Source organism: Phocoena sinus, chromosome 4 (assembly GCF_008692025.1).
Source record: "Phocoena sinus isolate mPhoSin1 chromosome 4, mPhoSin1.pri, whole genome shotgun sequence".
Taxonomy (NCBI): domain Eukaryota; kingdom Metazoa; phylum Chordata; class Mammalia; order Artiodactyla; family Phocoenidae; genus Phocoena; species Phocoena sinus.
Genome location: NC_045766.1, coordinates 97,244,623 through 97,272,458, shown reverse-complemented (window position 1 = coordinate 97,272,458; position 27,836 = coordinate 97,244,623). Strand labels below are relative to the sequence as shown.

The 27,836-nt window shown below is 40.9% G+C and overlaps 1 protein-coding gene across 1 annotated transcript; it reads left to right on the top strand.

Moving 5' to 3' along the window:
• Positions 1-96: 96 nt before the first annotated feature.
• Positions 97-27,836, top strand: LOC116753454 (cell cycle control protein 50C-like). The gene is made up of 9 exons (XM_032631230.1): positions 97-258; positions 753-796; positions 1,801-1,999; positions 5,676-5,786; positions 13,078-13,179; positions 14,445-14,532; positions 18,350-18,490; positions 23,968-24,177; positions 27,399-27,836. The coding sequence occupies exons 3-9, from the start codon at positions 1,808-1,810 to the stop codon at positions 27,587-27,589; spliced, it is 1,035 nt and encodes a 344-aa protein (XP_032487121.1). The 5' UTR covers positions 97-258; positions 753-796; positions 1,801-1,807; the 3' UTR covers positions 27,590-27,836.

The following is a 27,836-nucleotide window of genomic DNA, read 5'->3' as shown; positions in this document are numbered from 1 at the left end:
AAAGGAAAAAGAAAGAAAGCCACCACAGCATGAGAATTCATTCAAGCTATAGCTAAACTTAGCCCTTTGGGGGCTGACCCTCCCCCAAGTAAGAGAGAATTCTGCCTTCCAACTGAAACATCGGCTCATCCTGCCTGATGACCTTCAAACTGTGACATCGGCTCTCCCTGGTTCTATGGCAGCTTTTGGCCTTCAAACTCAAACTGGAGGGACATCAGCTCTGCAGATTTTGGACTTGCCAGCCTCCTCCATAATCACGTGAGCCAATTCTTTATGATAGATCTATATATGCATTTAGATCTATTGATTCTGTTTCTCTGGAAAACCGTAATATACTCCTGTGAAGCACCTTTTAGTTTGGGATTTTGGTTAGGTTGGTTTTGTTGTTTTATAAAAAGCCTAAGAAATACTGTTCTTGATTTGTTACTGTAATGACCCTTCTGATAGGTGTTACATATGTACTATAATCACACCCAAAGTTGGAACAAGTACCTAGATTGCAAACATACCCGATATTTTGTAGGCCAACTCTGCACACATAATCTAATCTCACAGGCTGTTACTGCCTTTTAAACTCAAGTTCTTGACCATGCTTATTTAATAAAACAAATAGTAGATATGAACTCCGAGCGTTCATTGCCGTCTTCTCACACAGATCTGTCTGACACCAACAGCCATACTCGTCACCACCTCCAAGCCAGATTCAAATGGCTTGCTGAAAAGTCCCCATGGGTGTTCTGCTTTTTTTCCAGTTTTGCAAGGGAAAGCTTTGACTCTGAATTGGAAACCTCCCAGTGTAAGTAATTGCATTTGTTTTGTATTCTTTTAAACTAGGTAGATTTGCCAAAGTCATTGTCTTCTTTAATACAAAAATAGTCCAACATATGGCTTCTCTGCCGAATGTTAATAGAAAAAGGAAAATTAGAAACTCACATGCCACCTAATTTTTTTAAAATCCTAATTCTACATCTTAAATGCATCTTGAAGAGGAAGTAATTATTAATAGTGTAATGAAAATGATGTTAGTGGATTTCCAATAAGTGGAAAAAAAAACCCCAATAATACCATATTGCAATATTGAACATTTAAGTGATTATCTATTTTGCTCTTCCTTTCTCTTGCATCATTTGGGCTACTTCAAAGCGCGTGCTTGAGGAAAGGTTAGGAGGAGATGTTTTTCATCCACGCTTTCTGCCAGAGCCTTTCTTATGGATGAAAAAATTGGAAACTACTGAGATTAGTCATCTGTGTTCTGCAATCCCTGTTTGCTTCTCCCTTCCTCATTATCACAAAGAGCAAAGTTAGCTGTAATCTGAGAGCATTTTCCCAACTTAGTTTATATTCACGTTAAGGGACAGCCACATTTGGGAAAAGCTGACAGCAGTCACTTCTATTATTTGTATTAATCTTGAAGGATTTGGGCAAGTTCTTAAGGATAAATCCATTTTCCCCCTTTCAGGAAGGGTTGCCCTGAATTAGCCACCACGTCCCAGAAATAGCCTGTTGTAACTGCTTCCCAGTGTTGCCAGATGTTGGTTTATACAGACCTGCTGGAGACTCTTCCTCCTAGGCATGGCAGTTAGCACAACAAGTTTTTTGAGCCTACGTAAAACATACCCAACAATGGCTGATTGAAGGGAGCTGTGGAAATTGGATCTGGTTAAGAAATAATTCCAGAAAGCAGAAAGACTTTGCGAGTGCAAAGGAAGATTCATGTAATTCTCAATATTACCATTATGTGGTATTACTCTGAGCAGTAATGTTATAAATGTCTCAAAAGTATATCTGGGTCACCCGCAGAACCACAATGAAGAGGAAATCCCAGGACTGCCCGTCCAGATTGCCAGACAACAGTGCCGTGAAGCAGCAGCAGTTGCCCGCCTACCGGCTACAGCTCTCAGCCAACAAAATCCTCTTCGGCTTTTTTGCCACAGGCGTGTTCTGCCTTGGAGTGGGTGTCATCCTTCTGTTGTCTGCAAAGACCATCAAGGAAGTAGAGGTGTGTCCCATCTCACTTTTTGGATGCAATTTCTAAGAATTTTCAGCTTTGGGACTATAAAGAGTGGTCAGTTTGAGAACCCAGCCCCCCAACAGGGAAGCAGATGAGACTGGAGCATCCCTTTGTCAGCTGGCAGGTGCTGATGGTGAAAGAGCCTCTATGTGGTGGCTTTGTTCATCCCTTCTCCCTCTTGAGGACAACTGCTCTCACACTGGTCAGTTCAGCCACCTTTGTTTACAGGGGCCTGGCAAAGTCAGGAGCTTTTTATGCTGGCAGAGTACCGGGCAAGTGACTGGTAGAGGCGGGAGGAGAGGCAAGACCAAATGACTGCCAGGGACCCGTGAATCATATCGATAAAAAGAGCGAAGAGCCAAAGATACAGGTCTTAATTTTGCCCCACTTTCAAGCATTGTGTCTTTCCCTTTGCAAATAAATTCCATCAGAGATCATCGCTTTAATCCAGGAAAGGCAAGAACACAAATCTTTCTGGCCTCTGAAGGATACTTAGCAAAATAAACCAAGTTCTACTCAGAGTGAGAAAAGTGGAAGTTGAGCAGTGAACCCCTCAGTTACAAGCCTTTTGCCGATTTGACAACAAGCTGTTGGAGGATGAGAAGCCCAGTGGCTGGTCTGGGGAGGGGGAGCTCAGATCTGGTCTGAGGCCATGCCCGCATTTGGTCTAATAAATTAAGTACATGTTTCATGCAAATCAGCTCAGCAGGTTATGCGACATCCCAGACCGTATGACCTCCACTCTGAAGGCAGCCATGGAAAGCTCATGTATTCTCTCTCCCCGCATAGGCGAGTGGCAAAATTACCATGAAGGCCAAGTCTGTCAACCCTGATTTAACGTTCATGAGTGTCTGAAGGTGCTCAGAGTCCTTCTGGGTGTGTAAATGAGTAAGGTTTATAAGAGTTGAACTCCATCCTCAATGACCTAACGATAGAGTAAGTAAGGTAGTGTGTGCTAAGAACAGAGAGCTCAGCCACGGCTGGCTTGTTTGCCATATCCACAACCCCTTCCTTGCATGTCACCAGTGCATAATAGGCACACACTTACTCAAAGAATGGATTATGGCAAATAGCGAGGACTTCAAAGAAGAAGATTGCATTTTAGGTCCCACTCCTCCTACCAACACACACTGCTCTCTTGCCTTTCCACTGAAATTTTCTGTACCCCACCCCCCAGCTCCTGGCAGGTGCCCCTAAGTCCTCTTGAGTCCTCCAGGGTGGTAATGTAAACCACCAGGCCCCACCAAGTGAAAAAGGCAAAATGGCAGGAGGGAAGTAAACTTGCCTTGTTGAAGGCGATAGCAAAGTAATTGGCTTACAAGGTTGATATTCATTTCCATAAAGTTCATCCTGTTTACTGTTCTATTTTCTCCTTCACCAACCCCTTTCTTTCTGGTTCTTCTCCTCCCCTTCCCATGTCTTTCCAGCTTCCTCCCTTCTGGGCACCCATCCCCACCCTCTTTGAAGTGCAGCCTCCATTAAGAGACAGCAATTGCTGAATGATGTCACCTTAGCGATGTGAGGAGAACCTCACTCCATGGTTGGCCAAGGCCACTCTGCAAACAGCTTTCAACAGAATGATTTTATCATGATGTTAAGGGGATTTTCCAATTGACTTTTCTTTTAAGCCATTTCAGAGAGGACCGTTTCTAACACTTTGCTTTTATACAGGAAAATCAGAAACCACCCATAGAGACCGATCCTCTTTTGCAATGGAAGTGTTTTGTTGTAATGGGTGGTAAGGTGAATGTACTTAGATGCTTATATTTACTTAAATCATTCTTTAAGTATGCAGCAAGACTTGAACTGTTTTTTTAAAAAATACTGATGCCTTTTCTGTTAGTGACACTGCATTCTAATTTTTTAAAAGCATTGAAGAACAGGGCTGTACCTAATTGAGACCTATCAATAGCACACTGAACTGTGACTGAGGAAACGGGTGCTAGTTCAGCCAGTCTCTGATCCTGAGTATCAGGATGTATAAGGTGTATCCCAGGCCAGTGTGGTCAACACACACCTAGTAGAAGAGCTCGGAGCTGGCTTTCCTCTTCTCACTTAGCCCTGGGGCACAACGAGAATGTGCCCTTTTTGCAGTTTACTTTAAGCAAGAATGAGAATTCCTGCCTTTCCAAAATTCTGTGAGGACCAGACTATGATCTTTGCTGTCATTTTATTTGAGCAGCAAAAGTAGACAGTAGATCAAAGGCATGTTTCCCTCATAAAATGTTTAGAGCTAGAAAGCACCTTGGATATCATCTACTCAAAAATTACTTGATCATGAAAGACATTTTTTTTCTAATTCGGCATTGATAGAACTCTCTCAAGAATCCATGGATTAGTGTGTATACTACTAAAATGACCTCACAAATCAATTAATTGCTAGCCAAAATGATGCTAATGAACAAAATTTGGGCCCTGGGACTCAGGATCAGAGACTGGCTGAACTAGCACCCGTTTCCTCAGTTACAGTTCAGTGTGCTATTGATAGATCTCAATTAGGTACAGCCCTGTTCTTCAATGCTTTTAAAAATTAGAATGCAGTGTCACTAACAGAAAAGGCATCAGTATTTTTTAAAAAAACAGTTCAAGTCTTGCTGCATACTTAAAGAATGATTTAAATAAATATAAGCATCTAAGTACAATTAAGTAACCTTTTGGCTAATCTTTAATTTAGTATCCACACTTTACCTCTTTGACTTCCAAACACCCAGTGGCTTTGCAAGCATTGAAGATTCCTTCTTTCTTTCTTGTTGCTCTTCTCTCCCAAAGAATCTAAAATCCCACTGGCAATTTACTGAAGAGAAAGCCAGTCCCTTGCTTCCCTGTTCCTTTCCCATTCCCAGACTTTTCTAATGACTCCTCAACACAGTGAGGAAAAAGCAGCAGCGACCAGCAGGACCTCACAACCACCGCTGGGAGCCTGAGATGAGTGTTTCCTGGAGCGGAAGGGAAATGCACAGCCTCGTGGCCTCTCTCTGAGCCCCCCTTCCCCACTCTCCTTCCAGCTCCGTCTTCACATAACTGAGTCCTTGATCCAGAGCTCACAGGATTTGCCCATTCGGGACCCACTACCCTTTTTTAAAGAGTCCACTATACCATTTTGCACAGAACTTAACTTTAAAAAACAATATAACAACATTTTAAAAACAATTGCTTCACATACATCGATAACTCTACATTTTGGAAACATTTCTTTTTTCTATGTTTGGTCATTTTTAAAAACTTCCTCTAGATACCATGTAGAATAATTCACTAGTATAAATATTTTCCATACAATAAAATGGAAAAACAGTGAAGTGACTTTCCCATAACGCTGATTAGACTCAGGCTGCAGGCCCAGTTCTCATGAGTCACTGACTAATATTTTCCTAGTGGTAACTTTTTATGATGGAGGCATAAGGCTTCATCACAGCAGGTTACATAAATATGTAGTAGAAACCCTGAACTCCAAGTAAGTGGCAAAATGCAGCTGGGTCCCAAAATGAAAGGCTGTAAGAAGACCCACTCGTCCCACACATCCGCAGAGCTGACCTTGGTTCATGTCCCAGATAGCACACCCTTGACCTAGAAAGCTTGGAGACTTTGATGGACTCAGGACTTTAATTTTAAGATATGTACTCACATCCCTTTTTTATTAATAATTATTATTTTCCCTGCCTGACAGATTAATTACACAGAAAAATGTGCAAATTGTGCAAAACTGCGGGAAAATGCTGCTAATTTTGACAAAGAATGCAACTGCTCTATTCCCTTTGTCCTTCCAGAGACAATGAAGGTAAGTGAGATTCAACAGCCTTCAATTGGCTATACGCTGCTCTCCTCCTATTTAACGTGGCAGTAAATTCATGATCTCCACCAAATGCTTTCCAAAACTGAAAATACAAGAAATAACGCAGGGTGGGAATGGGGGGCGGGGATCTTATAAAGTATTGAGTTCATGTTCGACTCTCCACCTCCACCCCCTTTTTTTTCTTTGGAATTTCATTCTTCTCCTTATGTCTAAATTTCTGGATTCTTTACCCACCCAGCTTTGTAACAATTCTTAACATCAATCAAACAGGTTCTATGCCAAATGTCAACACAGGAGGGGACCATAGAAATTACTGAATCTAACCACTCATTTTACAGTGAGATTAATGGGTTGAGAGGTTAAGTGACTTGGCCAAGGTCACACAGTGAGTTAGTGTCAAAGGTCACATACCTGGGACACTCCTTGTGTCCTCCCCTCCTAGTCATTCTACACATGCAGTTGCCTAATCCCTAAGGCGACTCGGCCTGGCTGTCAGGCACTGTGAGAAATGCCAAAGAAATATTAAGAGACATCCCTGCTTTGGGGCTGATTAAAGTCTCGTGTTAGTCCAGGTCCTCTGAGAAGCAGATGCCAAGACAGGATTAGACATGCCAGAGATTTACTGGGGGAACCGCCTGCGAGGGAAAATATGGAGGAAGCTGGAGGAGGCTGGGAGAGCTGTCAGACCACAGCACAGCTCTGACCCCTGGGAAGGAGAGGGAAGCAGAGTAGGAAGGAAGGAGGGACAGAGGGAGAGGAGGGTAGAGAGATGGGGAGGAGGGAAGAAAGGTCTTAGACTGCAGAGTATTCTTAAGAAAGTTTCAGCAACCCCAACAGAGAGTCCTTACCTCAGTATCCCTGTTGCTCAGCCATTGTCTGGGAGCAGCAATGGGAAGCATGGCCTTGGTGCAAACATAGGATGACCTCAGAGCACAGCAGCCACGTCCACCCCTCGATTACGCTCCCTGCAGTAGGAGATCAAGAGGCACCTTTTCAGGGCCACCTCAGTCTTACTAGGTAGCAAAGACTTGATCAAATGAAAATGTATTTCGAGACTTCCCTGGTGGCGCAGTGGTTAAGAATCCGCCTGCCAATGCAGGGGACACAGGTTCAATCCCTGGTCGGGGAAGATCCCACATGCCACGGAGCAACTAAGCCCATGCGCCACAGCTACTGAGCCTGTGCTGTAGAGCCCGCGAGCCACAACTACTGAAGCCCTGGAGCCTAGATCCCGTGCTCCACAACAAGAGAAGCCACCGCAATGAGACACCCACGCACCGCAACAAAGAGTAGCCCCCGCTCGCCACAACTAGAGAAAGCCCACGCAAGCAACAAAGTCACAATGCAGCCAAATAAATAAATAAATAAATTTATACGAAAAGAAAATGTATTTCCTGAAACTTTTCAAAGGTCCTGTCCTGTCCTCTGGACTCCGCACCTCTCCCACAGCACCTCCTCCCTAACCTGATCCGTCTCCCCTGCTTCCCCTGCATAGATGACTCTGCATGGGATGTTTCACGTGCAGGCAGGCCTTCTCTTGAGCTTGTCACTGAACATCCCATCCTCAAGGCCCTGCTTCCTCCCCATACCAGACTCATCGTCATCTCCTGAAAAACCCTCCTTACTTCCCTTTCTGGGAAAGATCCCATCACCGAGACTCAAAATTTTCCTCCGTGACTTGACCCCGCCCACTCCTTTCTCATCCAGACCTCTGATGTTTGGTTACTGTTCCTCAATCCCTGTCTCGCCCAACCACTTTCTCACTCCATTTTCTTGGCATCACCCCAGTTCAGTCCCTCCTGATCTAGCATCACAGCAACCTTAACTGCACATCTAGCCTTTGGCTTCTCCTACTTTTAGCCAATTGTTATTTGCCAAATCAGTAGACCACACCCTGTCCCCCAAAATGTGCCCTCTTTCAGATTACTTTTCAACACCTGAGGCCCAGCCACCTTTTCATCTTTATCTTTGCAGGAGACCTTGTACTCCTGCCAAACTGACTAACTTGCTTTTCCATGATGCAACTCTTTATGTTCCTGCTGTTCTTTGCCTAGAAAGTCTCCCCTCTCACTCCCACCTGTAAGATCTCACTTGTTTTAAGCCACTAATATCCAAACACTTCCTTGAGCCTCCTTTTCACTCATGTCTCCAGCAAGAATTTGCCCACATTTGTATCCTGAGAGCGCTGTTTCAACTCTTCTTATGGACTTACAATCGCCCATATAATATCCTGTAGACTCATTTCCTCTATTCACAGGAAGCTCCCTGAGGAAAGGGACCATGCTTTACATGCCACACCACACAACTACACGTCCAGACGTATCTGCACTACATACTCAACCTTCCCACCTGTTACCACAGGTGAACCACCCACGCTCCCATCTGAAGGCTCACCTTTCCACTTGTGTGATAGATGCTAGCCTTTCTTGCCTTTATAAGGGCTTAACTCAGCAGTTGTCACCTTTCTGTATCATCAGATTTTCTCTCTACTGGATCATTCCCATCAGCACACAAACATATTATTTGACCTATCTTTTAAAAAACAAAAACAAAGCACTCTTCTGTTCTCCCAAATTTCCCTGCCTGCTATCTGCCTATTTCTTTCCTCGCATTAGCAGGGAAACTCCTCAGAGGAGTCATCTCTCTTGGGTATTTCCAATTCCTCTCTTCTCATTCTCAAAGACCCACCATGGCCCTAACACTCAGTGAACTTGCGAGGTTACCAATGACTTCCTTGTGGATAAATCCAGTGCTCTGTCCTCAGTGCCTTGTCACACACTGGACACAGGCAATCACTCCCTCCTCCTTGACATGCTTTCTTCTCTTGGCTTCCAGGAGGCCTTACTCTCTTGGTTTTCCTCCTTGCCCTCTGGCTGCCCTTCTTTTTTTTTTTTTTTAATTAATTAATTTATTTTTGGCTGCGTTGGGTCTTCGTTGCTGATCACGGGCTTTCTCTAGCTGTGGCGACAGGGGGCTTCTCGTTGCAGAGCATGGGCTCTAGGCGTGTGGGCTTCAGTAGTTGTGGCATGTGGGCTCAGTAGTTGTGGCTCATGGGCTCTAGAGCACCGGCTCAGTAGTTGTGGAGCACGGGCTTAGTTGCTCCGTGGCATGTGGAATTTTCCCGGACCAGGGCTCAAACCCGTGTGCCCTGCACTGGCAGGCAGATTCTTAAGCACTGCGCCACTTGGGAAGTCCCCTGACTGCCCTTCTTTGGTTCCTTTGCTGTTCCTCCTATTCTCTAAACTATTTTCCTTTTTTTTTTTTCTTTTTTTTTGCGGTACACTGGCCTCTCACTGTCGCGGCCTCTCCCGATGTGGAGCACAGGCTCCGGACGCACAGGCTCAGCGGCCATGGCTCACAGGCCCAGCCGCTCCGCGGCATGTGGGATCTTCCCGGACCGGGGCAAGAACCCGCGTCCCCCACATCTGCAGGCAGACTCCCAACCACTGCGCCACCAGGGAAGCCCTCTCCAAACTCTTTATGTGGAGGTCTGCAGGGCTTTAGTCATGGCCTTCAGTCTTCATCTTCTCTCCGTATGCACTCACCTCCTTGGAAACATCATCTACCTCCTAGGTTTAAATGCTATCGATTACCAATTCTCTGTTTTCTATCTCAGCTTAATGTTTCTAAAACCGAACTAATATCCACTTCTTCCCCTTACTTACTCTACGCCCATCCCCAGAAAAACCCTATTCCACCCGCAGACGATCTCAGTTGAAAAGAACTCTGTCCTTCTGGTGCTCAGCCTAAAAGCCCAGGGGTCATTCTTGACTCCTTTCGTTCTTTCACACCTTGCATCCAATCCATCCTATTGGTTCTACATTCAAAATATATCCAGAGTCTGCTCACCTCTGCCCACCTCTGCTGCTACTACCCAGCTCCACGCCATCCTCACCTCTCACCTGGATTTCTACAGTAGCCTCCTATCAAGTCTCCCTGTTGCATCCATGTCTCAATAGAGCAGCCAGAGTGAACGTTTTAAAGTATAAGTCATATCATGTTATTCCTTTGCTCAAAAATCCCTGCAATGGCTTCTCTTTCTACTCAGTGAAAAAGCCTAAGTCCTTACAAGGCCTATGTGATCTGGATTCTTACTTCCTCCTAACTTCCTCTCTCCATTCTCTTCCCCACCCCCTCTCTGACCACACCGGCCCCCTCATTCCTCAGACAAGTCAGGCATTCGCTTCTTCTCTGTACCTGACATCCACTCGGCTAACTCCCCTGCTGCCTTCAGGTCTGGTTTGGCTCAGCCATCGCCTACTCAGGCTTACACTAGCCATCCTATTTCATACTTCATCCTGTCTGCTCACCTCACACCTGCACTCCTGATTCTTATTACCTTACTGTAATTTCCATTTTTTCCATAGTACTTATCACCTTCCAACTTACTATATAAATTAACAGTTTATTATATGTATTGTTTATTGTCTGTCTCTCACCATTGTATCCCAAGCACCTATAACTATGCCTGACACCCTGTAGTTGCCCAATTAATGTTTATTGAATGAACATAAGAATCTTTGCTTCCTTCACAGGGGCATAGCACAGTATATTTTACGTGGTAGATGCTTAGACAATGTTTGCTGAAATTTTAAATGAATGGAAAAAAAGATAAAGTGATAAATTATATTTCTTTATGCTCTAGGAAGCTTTGGTTTTATGTGTCCCTTTCCTATTTCCCCCTTGATCCCAGATGAAAGCATGTTGGCATCAGTAATATTCTGAATACATCTGTATCTCTAATCATTTTTGTGAGTAAGTCTGATGTAAATTAGGAGAAAATTACTGAGTAGTACTTGAGTTGTAAGTGATATCTATATAAAGTCCCATGAGGGAAGTTTTATATCTGTGCTCTTTTGTTAAAGGTCAAAATTCTAGTTCTCTACAATTGTGTACTTTCTTGCCTTCCTCAACTCACCATGCTGCCCCCCGAAAGTAAAAGTTAGTGTTCCTTTTTTCTTTTCTTTAAACATTAGATATTTATTTTCTTACAATTCTAGAAATCAGAAGTCTGAAATCAAGGTGTCAGCAGGATTGGTTCCTTCTTGGGAGGCACAGGGTGCTTAAAATTTTGAAGAAAAAAAATCCAAAAGATAAAACCTTAAAGGGCTTCAAGTTCCCATCTGTCTGTGTCCTTTGAAATCCTAAAGGCAAATAAGTGTTACCAGCTGCTAACCACTCCTTTGAGGCAAAGGCTTTCTCATAAAAATCTAACCAAACTACTCAGGGCAAGCACAGAGCCTTCTGCCCACAAGTTCACACACATTACACACGCTAGATGACAGATCCACGCAAGGCTCTCTGCCTTAAACTAGGAATCCTGCACCAAGTACCACGGAAGAAAAGAAACACTATAAAGTGCATTGTGCCTCTAGGACTAATCAAAAGATGATGATCTTGGAGGCCTTGTAAAATCTTGGACAAAGAATTATTGAAAACAGTTTATTAAAACACTTCTGTCCCCAGCATGTGAGTGTTCTCTATTTATTTTGTCATGTTTATATGAGTATATACCTTTGGGTAAGTAGAATGCTCTTTTTAGCTTCCAAGAAAATGTATGGTAAGTTCCATTCCATGGATTTCATATTTTCTGTAGTTATGGGTCATCAGTAGAGGTTCCCTCCTTTGGTGAGGAAATATAATCTGTCATTCCTGCTATGCCTGGCTTGTTCACCTTCACATCCGTGCTCTCTGTTTACGATGTTGCAGCCCGCCTCTTAGGGCCCAGCTTCTCCCTTTCTCAGTGTTCCAGAGGCTTTTCTCTTACCAGGGACTAAGCTCTTCAGCCTTTGTTGTTTTCTGTAACTGGTCACACTTACCATGACCTTTATTTTCAGCCTAACCTGGGTACCAGCTCCCATCTTCCATACTCATCCTCTTAAAGGTCCTTAGGGCGAGGCCAAATTTGCATAGCATAAAAGAATCAGTTGACTCAGGGAACTGTAAAGTAATACTTTTGTATTTCTAGCACTGAACATAGCACCTGACATATAGGAGGCACTTAATAAAATTTAGGCCTTCATATTTTTAGATGCGTACCTTCATTATTTTGGAGGTAGGTAGAATATTAATTATAAATAGCTACCTTGGACATTTACATTTGCATCATATGTGCTGTTAGTAAAATCTGTATCAAGCCCACTTGGGGAAGTTCTAGGGGGCTTCCCTGGTGGCGCAGTGGTTAAGAATCCGCCTGCCAATGCAGGGGACACGGGTTTGAGCCATGGTCTGGGAAGATCCCACAAGCCACGGAGCAACTAAGCCCGTGTGCCACAACTACTGAGCCTGTGCTCTAGAGCCCGTGAACCACAACTACTGAGCCCACATGCCACAACTACTGAAGCCCACACTCCTAGAGCCCGTGCTCCGCAACAAGAGAAGCCACCGCAATGAGAAGGCTGCGCACCACAACGAAGAGTAGCCCCCGCTCGCCGCAACTAGAGAAAAGCCCTCACGCAATAATGAAGACCCAATGCAGACAAAAATAAATAAATACAAATTAAAAAAAAAAAAAAGGAGAAGTTCTAGGGCCTTGGTATTTCACCATGAATGTAGAAGCACAATGGTAGCCTGTGATTGGGCAGCCTCATTCGGCAAAATCCATGAAAACGCCCATCTCTCATGGCCACAAGGCTACTTATTGCTAAGGTGAAAACCACCTTTCTTCTAGATCAGTGAACTATTCCATCTTTTTGTCCATAACAAATGGTTCACCATTTCTTAACCAAGTATAATATGCCACAGTACTGTGCTAGATCCTAGTGGTAAAAAGACAGCACCGGAGCTGGACACCAAGGAGCTGGGCTTATGTCTTTCACATGGGCAATTGTGAACATGCGCCTAAACACGCTCAGTGGCTCCAATTTTAAATTGTGTTTCATGGATTTGCTTTGAGACCATGTGAATTTGATGCTTACCACAACCTCTAGGCAAAGCATCTTTCCTAGTATTGCTGGGAAATATTTGTGAAATCAACTTTTATATATTGAGAATACAAAGGCTAGTTATAAAATGTTTTCAAGGCAGGAATGTGGTAGCCCTTACAAAGACATTAAAAATAAGTTATGTAGTCATTTTAATAATTTTGTATGGACCGGGATTTTCCAATACTGATTTTTAAAAATAATTTCTTGGGTTTCTATCTGATATAAAGAAACTTTCAGTTCACATCAATATTTTTTGGTACTACTTCTTATATTTTAAAACTCCTGTCCGTGTTTATTAATATTTCAGTTTATTTTTCTCTTTTCTTACATCTTGCTGTTCTCCTCTACAGGGTAATGTTTATATGTACTACAAATTGTATGGCTTCTATCAGAACCTCTATCGATATATTCTATCCAGAAGTAATAGCCAACTGGTGGGTACAGATGTAAAGGTAAGGCTTTATTTAACTTGGTATAATACTCTTTTTTTTTTTTTTTAAGCCAGATGGATCTTTCAGTCTAAAAGACAGTATGGAAAATAAACTCAAAAGCTAAGTTTTTACAAGACAGAAATGCTCATTTCATTCTTGCATGAACAGAAGGGACTGAGTATTCAGGATAACTGCTACTTTCCCTCTTCAGAGCAGGAATGTGAATCTTGTCCAATTAGATGTTTAGCCTTTCATGCACCAACCATTTTTTTATTTGACAGCATTTTATATTAAAACCAGATACATATTGGACTGCCCAGGTCTTGGTAATAATGAATATGTCAGAAGGGCAAATCTTCAAGTACCTTTCAACCACAATTCAGGATTTATGTTTCTCTTAATAAAGTTGATGGCATACTGGAGCTTCTTCAAACAGTAGAGTTTTTTGCTTCTTTGAATGACTGACACATCGATTAGATTTCAATATTATTTTCTCATACTTAATTTCCGTAGTTATCTTTAAAGTTGCCTATTTTAGTTGATGGATGTACCAACCATTTTGATAGTAACCTTGAGTGATTGGCTTCAGCCTAGCTCACTCTATATCCACCATTGTCCTTTTAATAACTGGGGGCTTCAATCAGCCTAGTTTAAGGAAACTGGGCTCTACTTGATTGAATAAAAGCCTTTGGTTTAATGAATATTCTTTCAGACCTAAGATTACAAAATTTAACTCTTGGTAAATGATATTCAGCATGCTGGCAAGAAAAGATAGAAGGAAACCTTTTCTATACTGGCATTATATAAAAGGGATAACCAAATGGTTTGTAGCAGCCACTCTTTTTAAAATGTATTCTTGTAGTTAGGTGGGTGGATTTCCCTGTGATAAGTCATCCAACTGTAGAATCACAATTTATATACTTTTTAGAATATGTTACACTCCAATAAGAAAAAGCTTTTAAAAATATATTCCATTGTGGGCTTAGCGTGGTATTTAGCACAGCAAGCAAAGTAAAGTTTCTTCCTGCAGACATATTTGGTATGCTATGTACTGTTAATGAGGAAAGAAACTACACACACGTGCACGTACACACATACATATCTCCAAAACACAAAAATCGTCTAGTCTAGGTCAGCCAGCAGCCTGGGAACAGCAGGTAGCAGCCCATAATCTCGATCTGTGCCAGTGGATCAGCATGGGTTGATTTACACTGCCAGTATTTTCACTTCCAGCATTTTAAGAGATTTTACCAAAAACACTTCTTCCTGTATCATTTCTCATCCAGGATGTTAGAAACTGTGCTCCATTCAAAACCTCCCACAATGGGATCCCCATCGCTCCTTGTGGTGCTATTGCCAATAGCATGTTCAATGGTAGGTGTCTTTTCCTATCTCCATCATCTTCCGTTTCATGAGTGTGTAACAATCTAAATATCCAGAAGATTACTCCTGTAGCTGAGTGGCAGTTTATTTTTTTTTAACATCTTTATTGGAGTATAATTGCTTTATAGTGTTGTGTTAGTTTCTCCTGTAAAACAAAGTGAATCAGCTATATGCATACATATATCCCCATATCCCCTCTGTCTTGCATCTCCCTCCCACCCTCCGTATCCCACCCCTCTACGTGGTCGCAAAGCACCCAGCTGAACTCCCTGCGACAGGCAGCTGCTTCCCATTAGCTATCTATTTTACATTTGGTAGTATATACATGTCAATGCTACTCTCTCACTTCGTCCCAGCTTACCCTTCCCCCTCCCCATATCCTCAAGTCCATTATCTATGTCTGTGTCTTTATTCCTGTCCTGCCCCTAGGGTCATCAGAGCCTTTTTTTTTTTTAGATTCCATATATATGTGTTAGCATACAGATTTGTTTTTCTCATTCTGACTTACTTCACTCTGTATGACAGACTCTAGGTCCAACTCACTACAAATAACTCAATTTCGTTTCTATTTATGGCTGAGTAATATTCCATTGTATATATGTGCCACATCTTCCTTATCCATTCATCTGTTGATGGGCACGTAGGTTGCTTCCATGTCCTGGCCATTGTACATAGTGTTGCAGTGAGCATTGTGGTACATGACTCTTTGAATTATGGTTTTCTCAGGGTATATGCCCAGTAGTGGGATTGCTGGGTCACATGGTACTTCTATTTTTAGTTTTTTAAGGAGTCTCCATACTGTTCTCCATAGTGGCTGTACTGATTTACATTCCCACCAACAGTGCAAGAGGGTCCCTTTTCTCCACACCCTCTCCAGCATTTATTGTTTGTAGATTTTTTGATGATGGCCATTCTGACCGGTGTGAGGTGTTACCTCATTGTAGTTTTGATTTGCATTTCTCTAATGATTAGTGATGTTGAGCATCCTTTCATGTGTTTGTTGGCAATCTGTATATCTTCTTTGGAGAAATGTCTGTTTAGGTCTTCTGCCCATTTTGGGATTGGGTTGTTTGGTTTTTTTGACATTAAGCTACATGAGCTGCTTATATATTTTGGAGATTAATCCTTTGTCAGTTGCTTCATTTGCAAATACTTTCTCCCATTCTGAGGGTTGTCTTTTCATCTTATTTATGGTTTCCTTTGCTGTTCAAAAGCTTTTAAGTTTCATAGTTTGCATTTGTTTTTATTTCCATTTCTCTAGGAGGTGGGTCAAAAAGGATCTTGCTGTGATTTATGTCATAGAGTCTTCTGCCTATATTTTCCGCTAAGAGTTTAATAGTGCTTGTCCTTACATTTAGGTCTCTAATCCATTTTGAGTTTATTTTTGTGTATGGTGTTACGGAGTGTTCTAATTTCATTCTTTTACATGTAGCTGTCCAGTTTACCCAGCACCACTTATTGAAGAGACTGTCTTTTCTCCATTGTATATTCTTGCCTCCTTTGTCAAAGATAAGGTGACCATATGTGCGTGGGTTTATCTCTGGGCTTTCTATCCTGTGCCATTGATCTATATTTCTGTTTTTGTGCCAGTACCATACTGTCTTGATTACTATAGCTTTGTAGTATAGCCTGAAGTCTGAGAGCCTGATTCCTCCAGATCCATTTTTCTTCCTCAAGATTGCTTTGGCTATTTGGGATCCTTTATGTTTCCATACAAATTTTGAAATTTTTTGTTCTGATTCTGTAGAAAATGCCATTGGTAGTTTGATAGGGATTGCATTGAATCTGTAGATTGCTTTGGGTAGTATAGTCATTTTCACACTGTTGATTCTTCCAATCCAAGAACATGGTATATCTCTCCATCTATTTATGTCATCTTTAATTTCTTTCATCAGTGTCTTAGAGTTTTCTGCATACAGGTCTTTTGTCTCCTTAGGTAGGTTTATTCCTAGGTATTTTATTCGTTTTGTTGCAATGGTAAATGGGAGTGTTTCCTTAATTTCCCTTACAGATTTTTCATCCTTAGTGTATAGGAATGCAAGAGATTTCTGTGCGTTAATTTTGTATCCTGCTACTCTACCAGATTCATTAATTAGCTCTAGTAGTTTTCTGGTAGCTTCTTTAGGATTCTCTATGTATAGTATCATGTCACCTGCAAACAGTGACAGTTTTACTTCTTCTTTTCCGATTTGGATTTCTTTTATTTCTTTTTCTTCTCTGATTGCTGTGGCTAAAACTTCCAAAACTATTGTTGAATAATAGTGGTGAGAGTGGGCAACCTTGTCTTGTTCCTGATCTTAGTGGAAATGGTTTCAGTTTTTCACCACTGAGAACGACGTTGGCTGTGGGTTTGTCATATATGGCCTTTATTATGTTGAGGTAGGTTCCCTCTATGCCAACTTTCTGGAGAGTTTTTATCATAAATTGGTGTTGGATTTTCTCAAAAGCTTTTTCTGCATCTATTGAGATGATCATAAGGTTTTCCTTCTTCAATTTGTTAATATGGTGTATCACATTGATTGATTTGCGTATATTGAAGAATCCTTGCATTCCTGGGATAAACCCCACTTGATCATGGTGTATGATCCTTTTGATGTGCTGTTGGATTCTGTTTGCTAGTATTTTGCTGAGGATTTCTGCATCTATGTTCATCAGAGATATTGGCCTGCAGTTTTCTTTTTTTGTGACATCTTTGTCTGGTTTTGGTATCAGGGTGATGGTGGCCACATAGAATGAGTTTAGGTGTGTTCCTCCCTCTGCTGTATTTTGGAAGAGTTTGAGAAGGATAGGTGTTAGCTCTTCTCTAAATGTTTGATAGAATTTGCCTGTGAAGCCATCTGGTCCTGGGCTTTGGTTTGTTGGAAGATTTTTAATAGTTTCAATTTCAGTGGTTGTGATTGGTCTGTTTATATTTTCTATTTCTTCCTGGCTCAGTCGAAGAAGGTTGTGCTTTTCAAAGAATTTGTCCATTTCTTCCAGGTTATCCATTTTAATTGGCGTATAGTTGCTTGTAGTAATGTCTCATGATCCTTTGTATTTCTGCAGTGTCACTTGTTACTTCCCCTTTTTCATTTCTACTTCTGTTGATTTGAGTCTTCTCCCTTTTTTGCTTGATGAGTCTGGCTAATGAATCTCCCTAGGCGGAAGGCCGGGTGCCGTTCAAGTGTAGGGCGGGGCCTCTGCTCAGGACCTGCGGGAAAGGGTAGCTGCAGCACTTGAAAAGGAGGGCCTCTAGAGTGTGGCGTTCCGGAGTTTGGAGGTAGGGCCCTGGGTGGGGGTTTAGAGGCGAGGCTTTGGCTCTGCGCTGCAGGAGGGAGGCTCTGAGGGCAGAGGATTAGGCCCAGGAGCCCAATAGGCTCCCAGGTGCCTAAGTGGACAGGGAATGCGCCGGCCGCATTCGCTCCCGTTCCTTCACGCTCCTCCCCCACCGTCTCCCCCATGGTCTCCCGCATCAATGCTGGACCCCTAATCGTGGGTGGGTCCCACTGGGTGTAGGATGAATGGCAGTTTTTAAAATACTGTTTGTATACATTATCCACTGATTTATGATATTTCATTTGCAAATAAGTTCTCCCTTACCAGAGATTTGAAGTAGTTAGGAAACATGAGTCAAATGGAGTCTAAGAGTATTTTTCAATAATTGGGGCCTTAGCCAGAAAAAGAATAGTCTTCTGATTCCAGCATCTATGCCATGTAGGCATGTGGAGAGTCTTCAAACCCTGCTTTTTAAGCTGTGTCTGGTTGTGCACTTCCAAGTGTGGCAAAAAATGCTTACTTGAATCTAACACAGTTTTTAATTTCCCTACAGACACCATTATTCTTTCTTACAACCTTAATTCATCTATCCATATCAAAGTACCAATGATAAGGAGTGGAATTACATGGTGGACAGACAAGTATGTCAAGTTTCAGAATCCAAGTTTCCAAAATCTTTCTAGTGCATTTGCAGGTAAGATCCATACATTAGCTCAATATTCTCCTCTCTTTATAGAAACTTTGGTTTTGATGTGTGGGGGCATGTTTATGATTCCGCCTTGTTTACTTCTTTGCTGACTAGCTTTTGGTTATAATATTTCCTACCTGTGGGCACCTCCATCACATATCTTTCAGAAACATGAAATGATTGATACCCCAGTTCCTTCTAGTTTACCATTAGGAAAAGGCAATGTTTTAAGAAACTTGTTCCTTCATCTATAATTATGTGATCATTAATTTACTGTTCAAACTAGTGCACTTTTGAGAGTGAAAGGGGTCCCTAGAATAACTAAAGTTATATATTAATTTGAAAGTTTTATTTATTGATCAGTAAATTGATATTACCATATTGATGGGCATATGAAAGAATTCTATTACAAACTATTTTAAAAATGCAATTATTTCAAAAATTAAAATAATATATCTGTGTACATTAAACCAACTTAAAAAAATACTTTAAATATTATCTAAATGCTAAAAGATAACATAAACAGAATAATTATTCTGGATACAGAGTCACACACTTTAATCAGTTTCGGTCTTCATTTTATGCGCCTGTATTTTTCTAATGAAATATTTGGGTTTTTGTATTTTTAAAAATATTTTGTTAAAATATTTTCAATTTTTTCACAAAATTGTCTGCACTCTTTTTTTGAAGTGCATTTTGTGGTTAATCAGTTTCAGATTGTTGCACCTTAAATTGATTCTTCTCTTTTGAACATAACTTTTTTTTAACTGAGAAAATATCTAGGACTTCCCTGGTGGTGCAGTGGTTAAGAATCCACCTGCCAGTGCAAGGGACACAGGTTCTATCTCTGATCCAGGAGGATCCCACGTGCCGTGGAGCAGCTAGGCCCGTGCGCCACAATTACTGAGCCTGCACTCTAGAGCCCGTGAGCCACAACTACTGAGCCCATGTGCTGCAACTGCTGAGGCCCACACGCCTGGAGCCCAAGTATTTTTATAGGCAAGGTCTTTTTTTGACTTCACAATTTTTCTAGCTATGATTTTTTTGAATGTTTTACTAAATTTAGATGCTAAGAAATCTTAGATTTCCTGGATATCATTTAATTCTCATCAAGAAGAAAATTTTATCCAATTAAAATAGGAGCTCCATCAAAATAGTTTTCACATAAATTGAGATATTTCAAAGCACAATTATAGAATTTAAAAATTAAATCTTGTACACATTTTGAACTCTCATTATATAATATGTTCAATTGTTCCCTTGCTTTTATAGGGGTAAATTTCAATATCTTCTTGTTTGCAAACTTGATTTTCAATAATTACAATTAACTATATCCTCAAAAACTAAGGTTTGTGGCATTCCATGTGTAGAATACTTTGTCTAAAACTTTACAACTATTTTGAATAAAATTCCACAAAAACTTAGAGGGCTTATTTACCAAGAAAAAGTTCAGGATCATTGTAGGACATATCATTTGATATAGAAAACAGTTCTTTGAAGGCTCAAACATTTCTAAAATTTTGGTTGATGATTTGTAGCAAAGACAGACCACATGTACTCTCATGCTAAAGCATTTCTTTAACATCTTTGTCATTGTAAAACTTTTGCAGTTCATTTCCTCTGTGAATATATGAAAATATTTAAATTTGCACAACTACAGCTCTTTTTTTGATTAACAAAATGTTGTAGCTTGTTTGGATACAGTTGTTAATTATATATGTTTCACAACCAATTTTAAGCCCATTTCTCCATAAATTTCTCAATTTACTAAGAAAATATCTTTACTCTGATGTTGTGCTCCACCAAATTTGCATTTATGTTATCACTATAAAACCAAAATATTTACACTTGATTGTTGAATTTTTAAACTGAATTTATAGTAATATTTATAATCATGTCAGTTTTATCTTCCAATACTGAATATTGAAAAGCTTTGCCTTGATTCCATGAAGAATCAAATAAAAAAAAAATCAAACCAATGTATTCAGATGGATGAATACATCTGAAGACATTGATTTAAAACTGCTTTCATTTAACTGTTTATGAGGTTCTTTTTGTGCTCATACAGCCAAAACATTAAAGTTTTCCTTTGATTATAAAAAAAAATTAGTAAAAAAGTGAAACTAGAAGGAAACTTATTTGATCTAAATGAAAAGTAATGCTCACATAATGGTATACAAGTGGACTTTCTGTAGCTCCTTGAGGCAAAGCACTGTCTTTGAATACACTCTTTTTCTCCCCACCTCTTTATTGGAGTGTAACTGCTTTTAGGAATAAGTGCAAACTTTTGAAGTAGACTCTGATGTTCTTCAGCAATTTATGTCTTTTGATTTTTCCCATGGTCATCGACATCATGATGGTTCCCGTGGTGCGGGGTATATGTCAACCAACATTGCAAGTATCACATTCATCAACTTTCTTTAAAAAAACTGTGCTTAATTTTTCATTAAGCATGTATGTTCCTTGTTTTAGCTCTTCACAGCCAAAAGGATTTACTAGCAAATAAAAAACTGATACCAAACAATAAGGTAGTTATATGTTTACACCATATAATAAATAACACTGTTGCAAGAGAGTTCAAACTACTCTCAGCAAGACTGCTCAGCATCTATTTTTCACACTACATCTTGTGCCTGTAACAGAATCTGTAATATCCCACATTTCCCACCAGCCCCACTGACTTGCAGCCTGGCAGCTCCACATGTCTCACAGACCAAAACATAGGCTGTGGCCTAACGGGCTGTACTGTCGAACTGTGGCAGGGGTCACAGGGATATGTTATGTTTCGCTGTGAAGGGCCACTGGTTATCTTTCATTAATTAAAGTAAGCACTCTGTTCACTGTACATGGGTATCTCACTACTAGCTAAGACCATGGCTGAAAGGATGAAATTATATATACATTATTTGCTTGGGATAAGTGCTAAATCAGATGAGATAATGGACAACAGACATAAACTGGGACTGTCTTAGGCAAGCTGGCATGTCTGGTCACTGTATCTGTAATTAAATTCCCAGTTTTTGAAAGGAACTTGGCAATATGCTATTGTTTTGTCTTACCATAACCACAAGCATATAGCACAGAGCATCCTTGGCTTTCTCTTATCTCCTACTCCTACTCTTTCTTACTTCTGTTGTAAGAGTTACCATGTTTTATTATAATTATCTGTTTGAATACTTGTCATCCCCACTTTATGTGAACACCTTGAGGAAAGGGATTAGATCTCATGCTATATCCCTGGTGCTTGATATAAGTGAGCAATCAAGAAAGACTTATTGTTAAGTGAATGGATGAATACCAAGGACCCAGCTGAAGTTGGAAAATGAGAGAAGTTGACGCTTCTTACACCATGTTTCTCATACTCTCTGGAGACATGGGATGGGGTAGGATTAGGGGTTGATACGGAAAGGCATGCTTGAACCTGCATTTTTCACTCCCTGGGTGACTTGGCTATCACTGGCCTATAGGACACATTGACTTGAGCATGAGCTCTGGCTGAAGTAGAGAGAGGGTGAGGTCCCCATGCAGGTACCAAAGGCAATTTTGATTTCGATCAATATTCTTCTAGCAATAGCGATCGAATTCTTGGGAAGGGCCAACGTCGCCACAGTTTTTGGAGAGAAAGTTTCTCCAGCAAAGGATTATTTCCAGAGGAAGCATAAGTATACCAACATGCTTCAGATTAATCCAGCCAAATTTAGCACATGCTTTTATAAGCACTACAGCCCATGCTTAGAAAATAAGACTGGGTTTCTTTTAGGAGAACATAGTTAGTTGTCAGAGGTGAGAAAGAATGGTTTCCTACAAATAGTAGAACCAGTTTTATGCAAGTAAAAAGTTCACTGGACAACTTCCTCTTGTTGATTATTTTAAAATTCAAAATGCTGTTTATTATCAGCTTCTGTCAGCCTTCATTGGAATCGCTCATCCTTTTATCAAGCATTGATTGAATACCTACCATGTGCCAGGCACTGGACTAAATGCCAGTGAGAAAACGATGAGGAAGACACTGAACTTAAGAGTCTGCTGTTGAGTGGGAGAGACAGTCATGCCCAGGGCGGTGAAGTGGGAAGTATGAGGATGAGAGTAAACTCAACAAACTTCACCCGGTGCTCCCAGCATTCCTACAGCACAGCACCCAGACCTGCCAGGCTTCCAGGTTTGCAACACTTCTGTTCTCCACCTTCTCCCTTCTACAAGTTCTTCTTCCTTGCTTCCAACTTCGAGCTCTTAGGTACAGGTCTGCAGGGAGTATCCATGCAACACGATCTTCATGCACTTCCATAATCATTTCCTTAGAATATAGTCCTAGAAGGAGAATTTCTGGACCAAAATGGATGCAAAATATATTCAATCTTTTTTTTTTAAATATTTATTTATTTTGGCTGCGCCAGATCTTAGTTGTGGCACGCAGGATCTTCCTTGTGCCACGCGGACTCTTCATTGCAGCATGCGGGACCCCTTAGTTGCGGCATGTGAACTCTTAGTTGTGACGTGCATAAGGGATCTAGTTCCCTGACCAGAGATCGAACCCGGGCCCCCTGCATTGGCAGCGTGGGGTCTTACCCACTGGACCACCAGGGAAGTCCTCAATCTTTTGCTGCATGTTCCTAGATTGCCAAAAATGTGGTTAATCCACACATCTGTCTGCTCTGTACAAGAGTTCCCATTTCCACTGCCTCATCAATGGTTGTCATTCTTTTTTTCTTTAAATATAAACCTATTTTTAGGTGAAATGGTATCTTGTTTTAATTTGCTTTCTTTACCTTACTAATGATGGTAAAGAAAATAAACATTCCCCATGATGCTATCACCGAATACCACCACTATTATAATTTTGCTGTACCTATTTTTTCAATGCTTTATTATACATTTTATATATTTGAATACATAATATACATATGATATTCTGCTTTTTTTAACCCTGTGACAGTATCATCAGCATTTCTCCCCACATTTCCTTAGAGTCCTTATAACCATTATTTTTTTTTAATTAATTTATTTATTTATTTATTTTTGGCTGTTTGGGTCTTCGTTGCTGCGTGTGGGCTTTCTCTAGCTGTGGTGAGCAGGGTCTACTCTTCATTGTGGAGCACGGGCTCTAGGCGCATGGGCTTCAGTAGTTGTGGCACGCAGGCTCAGCTGTTGTGGCTCGCAGCTCTAGAGCGCAGGCTCAGTAGTTGTGGCACACAGGCTTAGTTGCTCCATGGCATGTGGGATCTTCCCAGACCAGGGCTTGAACCCGTGTTCCCTGAATTGGCAGGCGGATTCTTAACCACTGCGCCACCAGGGTAGCCCATAACCATTATTTTTAACGGTTGTGTACTCAGGTAGCTTACACACACATACGTTTTTAAACAATTTTGTAATTTTGATTCCTCTTTCCTCAAGAATACGGAAGTTGTTTCATTCTCTACATTTTAAGAAAAACTAAAGGTGGTAGATGATTTTACTCCACCACATCCATTGTTAACTTTCCACAGGAACCACAAAACCTCCAAACTGGCCTAAGCCTGCCTATGAACTAGATGAAGAGGATCCAGGAAACAATGGCTTCATCAATGACGACTTCATTGTGTGGATGAGGACAGCCGCATTTCCCACTTTCAAAAAACTGTACCGCCGACTCCATCGAATAGAGCATTTTACTGAAGGCTTGCCTGCTGGTAGTTATAGTTTCAACATAACCTACAGTATCCTTTTATTCCAGTTTTCTTTCTGGGGATGAAGGACAGTCAGTGTCCATCTGGATACTAGTTGTTGAACTATTTCATTCTATACCTTTCTATTCACCAATCGAATCTATATATATGTAAAAGAAATACATATTTATCTTATAGGCAGTACTGTCACTCCATCACCATATAGTTTGTCTCCACTTTATATATAATTAAATGTGTGTTGTTGTTGTTTTTAAAGGAACAACAGTCAATAGCAGTATCAGGTAAGTAGGTATGGATAAAGAGGGAAGGGCTATTTCTGTCCCTGGAGAAAGATTAAGTAACACTGGGCCTAGAGATCTAAAACAATGAGGAGAAGCCTGCCATATAGGATGGGATGACATGGAGGACCCTGGAAATAAAGAGAGAGGTTTACTAAGAAGTAAATTTGAAATATGGACTAAAAACAATGAAAACTGAGAGAGATTGTAGAACCTTTTATTTTAGGCAAAAGTAGCATAGACCAACGGAGCCCTGGAATCAAGGGCAGGTTACGTTCATCCAACCCACATGAGCCATGCTACAAGCTCTGCAGTGAGGATGCTGTGTTCTTTCTCTATTAGGTACGAAGCCAGCTAGCAGGAGCCAGTGCTTTGGTTATGGACATACGGTCCACATTAGGAGACATACTTTAATATGAGATTCTGAAATGTTTTCACTTAATTTAAAAATACAAATGTAACTCCTGACTTAAGAACAAAAAGGACTTAACTTCAAAATGACACCAAACACTATCTTTTAAAAATTATATATTTAAACACAATTTATACTAACTCTGGTCTTCAGACTTAGTTTTGAAGTCCCTTTCTGATTCTCCCTGAGGCAGAATCCTCTCAGAGGCAGGTCTTTCCAGGACTTGTACACAGCTTTGAGACGTCAGCCTCATTAGGCATCAGCAACCCCGTAGCATCTCAGGGCTACCGGCTAGGAGTTTTTCACGGGGCCCCCAGCCGGCTAGAGGATCTGTACACCAAACTGTCTACCTCCTTTGTTTCTTTACCTCTCAGGGAGCTTGACTGAGATTCTTGGGTCAGTGAATAACAACGTGTGTTTCAGTTCAACGCTCCATCTTTTCTTCTTTTCTGTCCTAGAGCAAAGCGCAAATGTCTCCACTCTGACAGGGGAGTGGGGACGTGCCTTGGGCAGAGATACCCCCACTGATGTGACACCATCGCTACCTCTCAACTTATTGCCTCCTTTTGTTTACTGACCAGGAGTATGGTTTGCCTTCAGCCATTCCTTTAGCATGGTCCCTAATTCTAGTCTATGAAAAGGAAAAGCAGAAATTGCTCTGTCTTGTACAGCATTGTATGTACAGATCAAAGAGGAAGCAATAGAATATTACCTTCTGAATAGGATCTCAGCAACCCCTCTCTCCCCCTCCTAGAAAATTTGAGATTGAACATTGCTTGGCAATAGTCTGTCAAGTTGGACCTTCTGTTCCCATCAACTTTTTCTGTGATTGCCCTTACGAGTAAAGCAGTTATGGTAGCAATCAAGACACAGGAAAAAAGCCCATCGTGTACTGCTGCCCTCATAATGCATTTCAGTGAGTTTAGGGTTGAGGAGAAGACAGAGCCCATGCTCCGAACAAAGGAGACACTATCTCTCTGCTTGAAACATGCCTTCCTTGGGCATCTTCGTTCACAGTTGTATTTTAATGCTGATAACTCTCAAATCTAAATCTTTAGCAAAAAGCCTCAGTCCAGAGCTTGAGTCCTATGTTGCACCACCTGTGTTGAACCCTTCCGTCCAGCCTCACTGCCTGGCTGATATGCAAGGAGAACTAAGCCTGAGCTGCAGAAAATGCTACCACTTCTAAGGGAGAAAAGACCTGCTGTGTGAGGAAAAGACCCTCTTAATGGAACAGTCAGGCAGCTGAGTTGAGATGGCGCCCAAGGACCTGGTGACAGTGAGGAATTTTGATGGAAAAGAAAGAGAACTAGCTTTCCTAACAAGTTTGTGCCTTTAAATAGTATGTTGCCAAGTGATTTGAGGCCTTTTAAGAGCTTTGCTGGGAAATGCTGTTGCTATGAGAAGCCTTTATTTGTTTATTAGTTTGGTTTACAAAAGGCACCAGATGTTTAAAAACCTCAGGCCACATGCATGATCAAAATGACATCATTCAAATGCTAACGATAGCAGAGCCAGTTTAAACATTTTCTCCCCAGCAGTGAGGGATGCTGGCCTTTTCAAATCTCAAATGAATGCACCACCTTTAGTTTTCCCACCAAAAACGTTTTGCCATCTATCTCACTACTTTTTTTGCTCTTCACTCCTCTTGAAGAATTTTCCGAGAGGTAGGAATCCATACCTTAGCCTATGAAGGACTTTAGCCTACCCTGGGTATTCTGATCCTTAAACGCAAATTTAGGTTTGCTGCAAAACCTATCTGTAGTCTTTTCATTTCCTTGGGTTTAGAAATTAACTATATTTGTTCACTAGTGAGTTGTCTATAAGTCATTCAGATCTATCTGTGTCAGAATTTCTTTCATAGATTACAACTATTTAGAGGGAAGACTTGTTTTTACTTAATTTCATTCCAACAAAATACAACATACTGCTTGGTAAAGATTGGACTATATGAAATTGAATAGTCAACCATTTTTTACCAACAAAACCAGCAGTATTATACGGTTCAGGACTTCCCTGGCAGTCCAGTGGTTAGGCCTCTGTGCTTTCACCGCATGTTCGATCCCTGGTCAGAGAACTAAGATCCCATGTGATAAAAAGCACAACCAAAAAAAAAATATATATATATGTGTGTGTGTGTGTGTGTGTGTATGTGTATGTATATATATGTGTGTGTGTATATATGTGTGTATGTATGTGTGTGTATATATATGTGTGTGTGTATATATGTGTGTGTGTATATATGTGTGTGTGTATATATGTGTGTGTGTGTATATATGTGTGTGTGTATATATATGTGTGTGTATATATGTGTGTGTGTGTATATATGTGTGTGTGTGTATATATGTGTGTGTGTATATATATGTGTGTGTGTATGTGTGTGTGTATATATATGTGTGTATTTGTGTATATATGTGTGTGTGTATATATATATGTGTGTGTGTGTGTATATATATATATATATATATATATATATATAGTTCAACCTAATGTATTTAGGATATGTAGTGGTAGAGCTGAGAAGTGCTGAGACAGATCCTTAACAGGTTTTCTTTTCTTAGACTTTCCTGTAAACAGGTTCCAAGGAGAAAAAGCAGTTGTTCTTTCCACCCTGACATGGAGTGGAGGCAGTAGCCTTTTCTTAGGTCTCGCCTACATGGTGACAGGAGCTGTGACCTGGTTAGCCTTCTTTTCCATGTTGGCAGTTCACTTGAGGCTGAGAGAAAGGAAAATGTTCTTCCTACAGCAGTAAAGTCAGACTTTAAAAAGAAGAGCAGAAAACACAGAAATGGACGGTGAAGTAATGGAGCCAAAGATCTCAAAATGACTGGGATGTTTCATCAAGGGGAACTGGACTGACTGACCAAGTTCAATCCCAGATAGATAAATAATGAGAGCTTCAGAGTGAAGAAAAAGAAGAAGAGGAGGAGGAGAAGGCATAATTAGGTATAGTAAAATGTCCTTGGAATGGGGAAGATAAATCATCCTTGAGCTCTAAA

Coding starts and splice junctions, on each gene's coding strand:
- LOC116753454 (XM_032631230.1), top strand. CDS start 1,808: ATGAAGAGGAAATCCCAGGACTGCCCGTCCAGATTGCCAGACAACAGT. Junction 14,533..18,349: donor TGCCAATAGCATGTTCAATG/GTAGGTGTCTTT, acceptor ATTTCCCTACAG/ACACCATTATTCTTTCTTAC. Junction 24,178..27,398: donor TAGTTTCAACATAACCTACA/GTATCCTTTTAT, acceptor TTCTTTTCTTAG/ACTTTCCTGTAAACAGGTTC.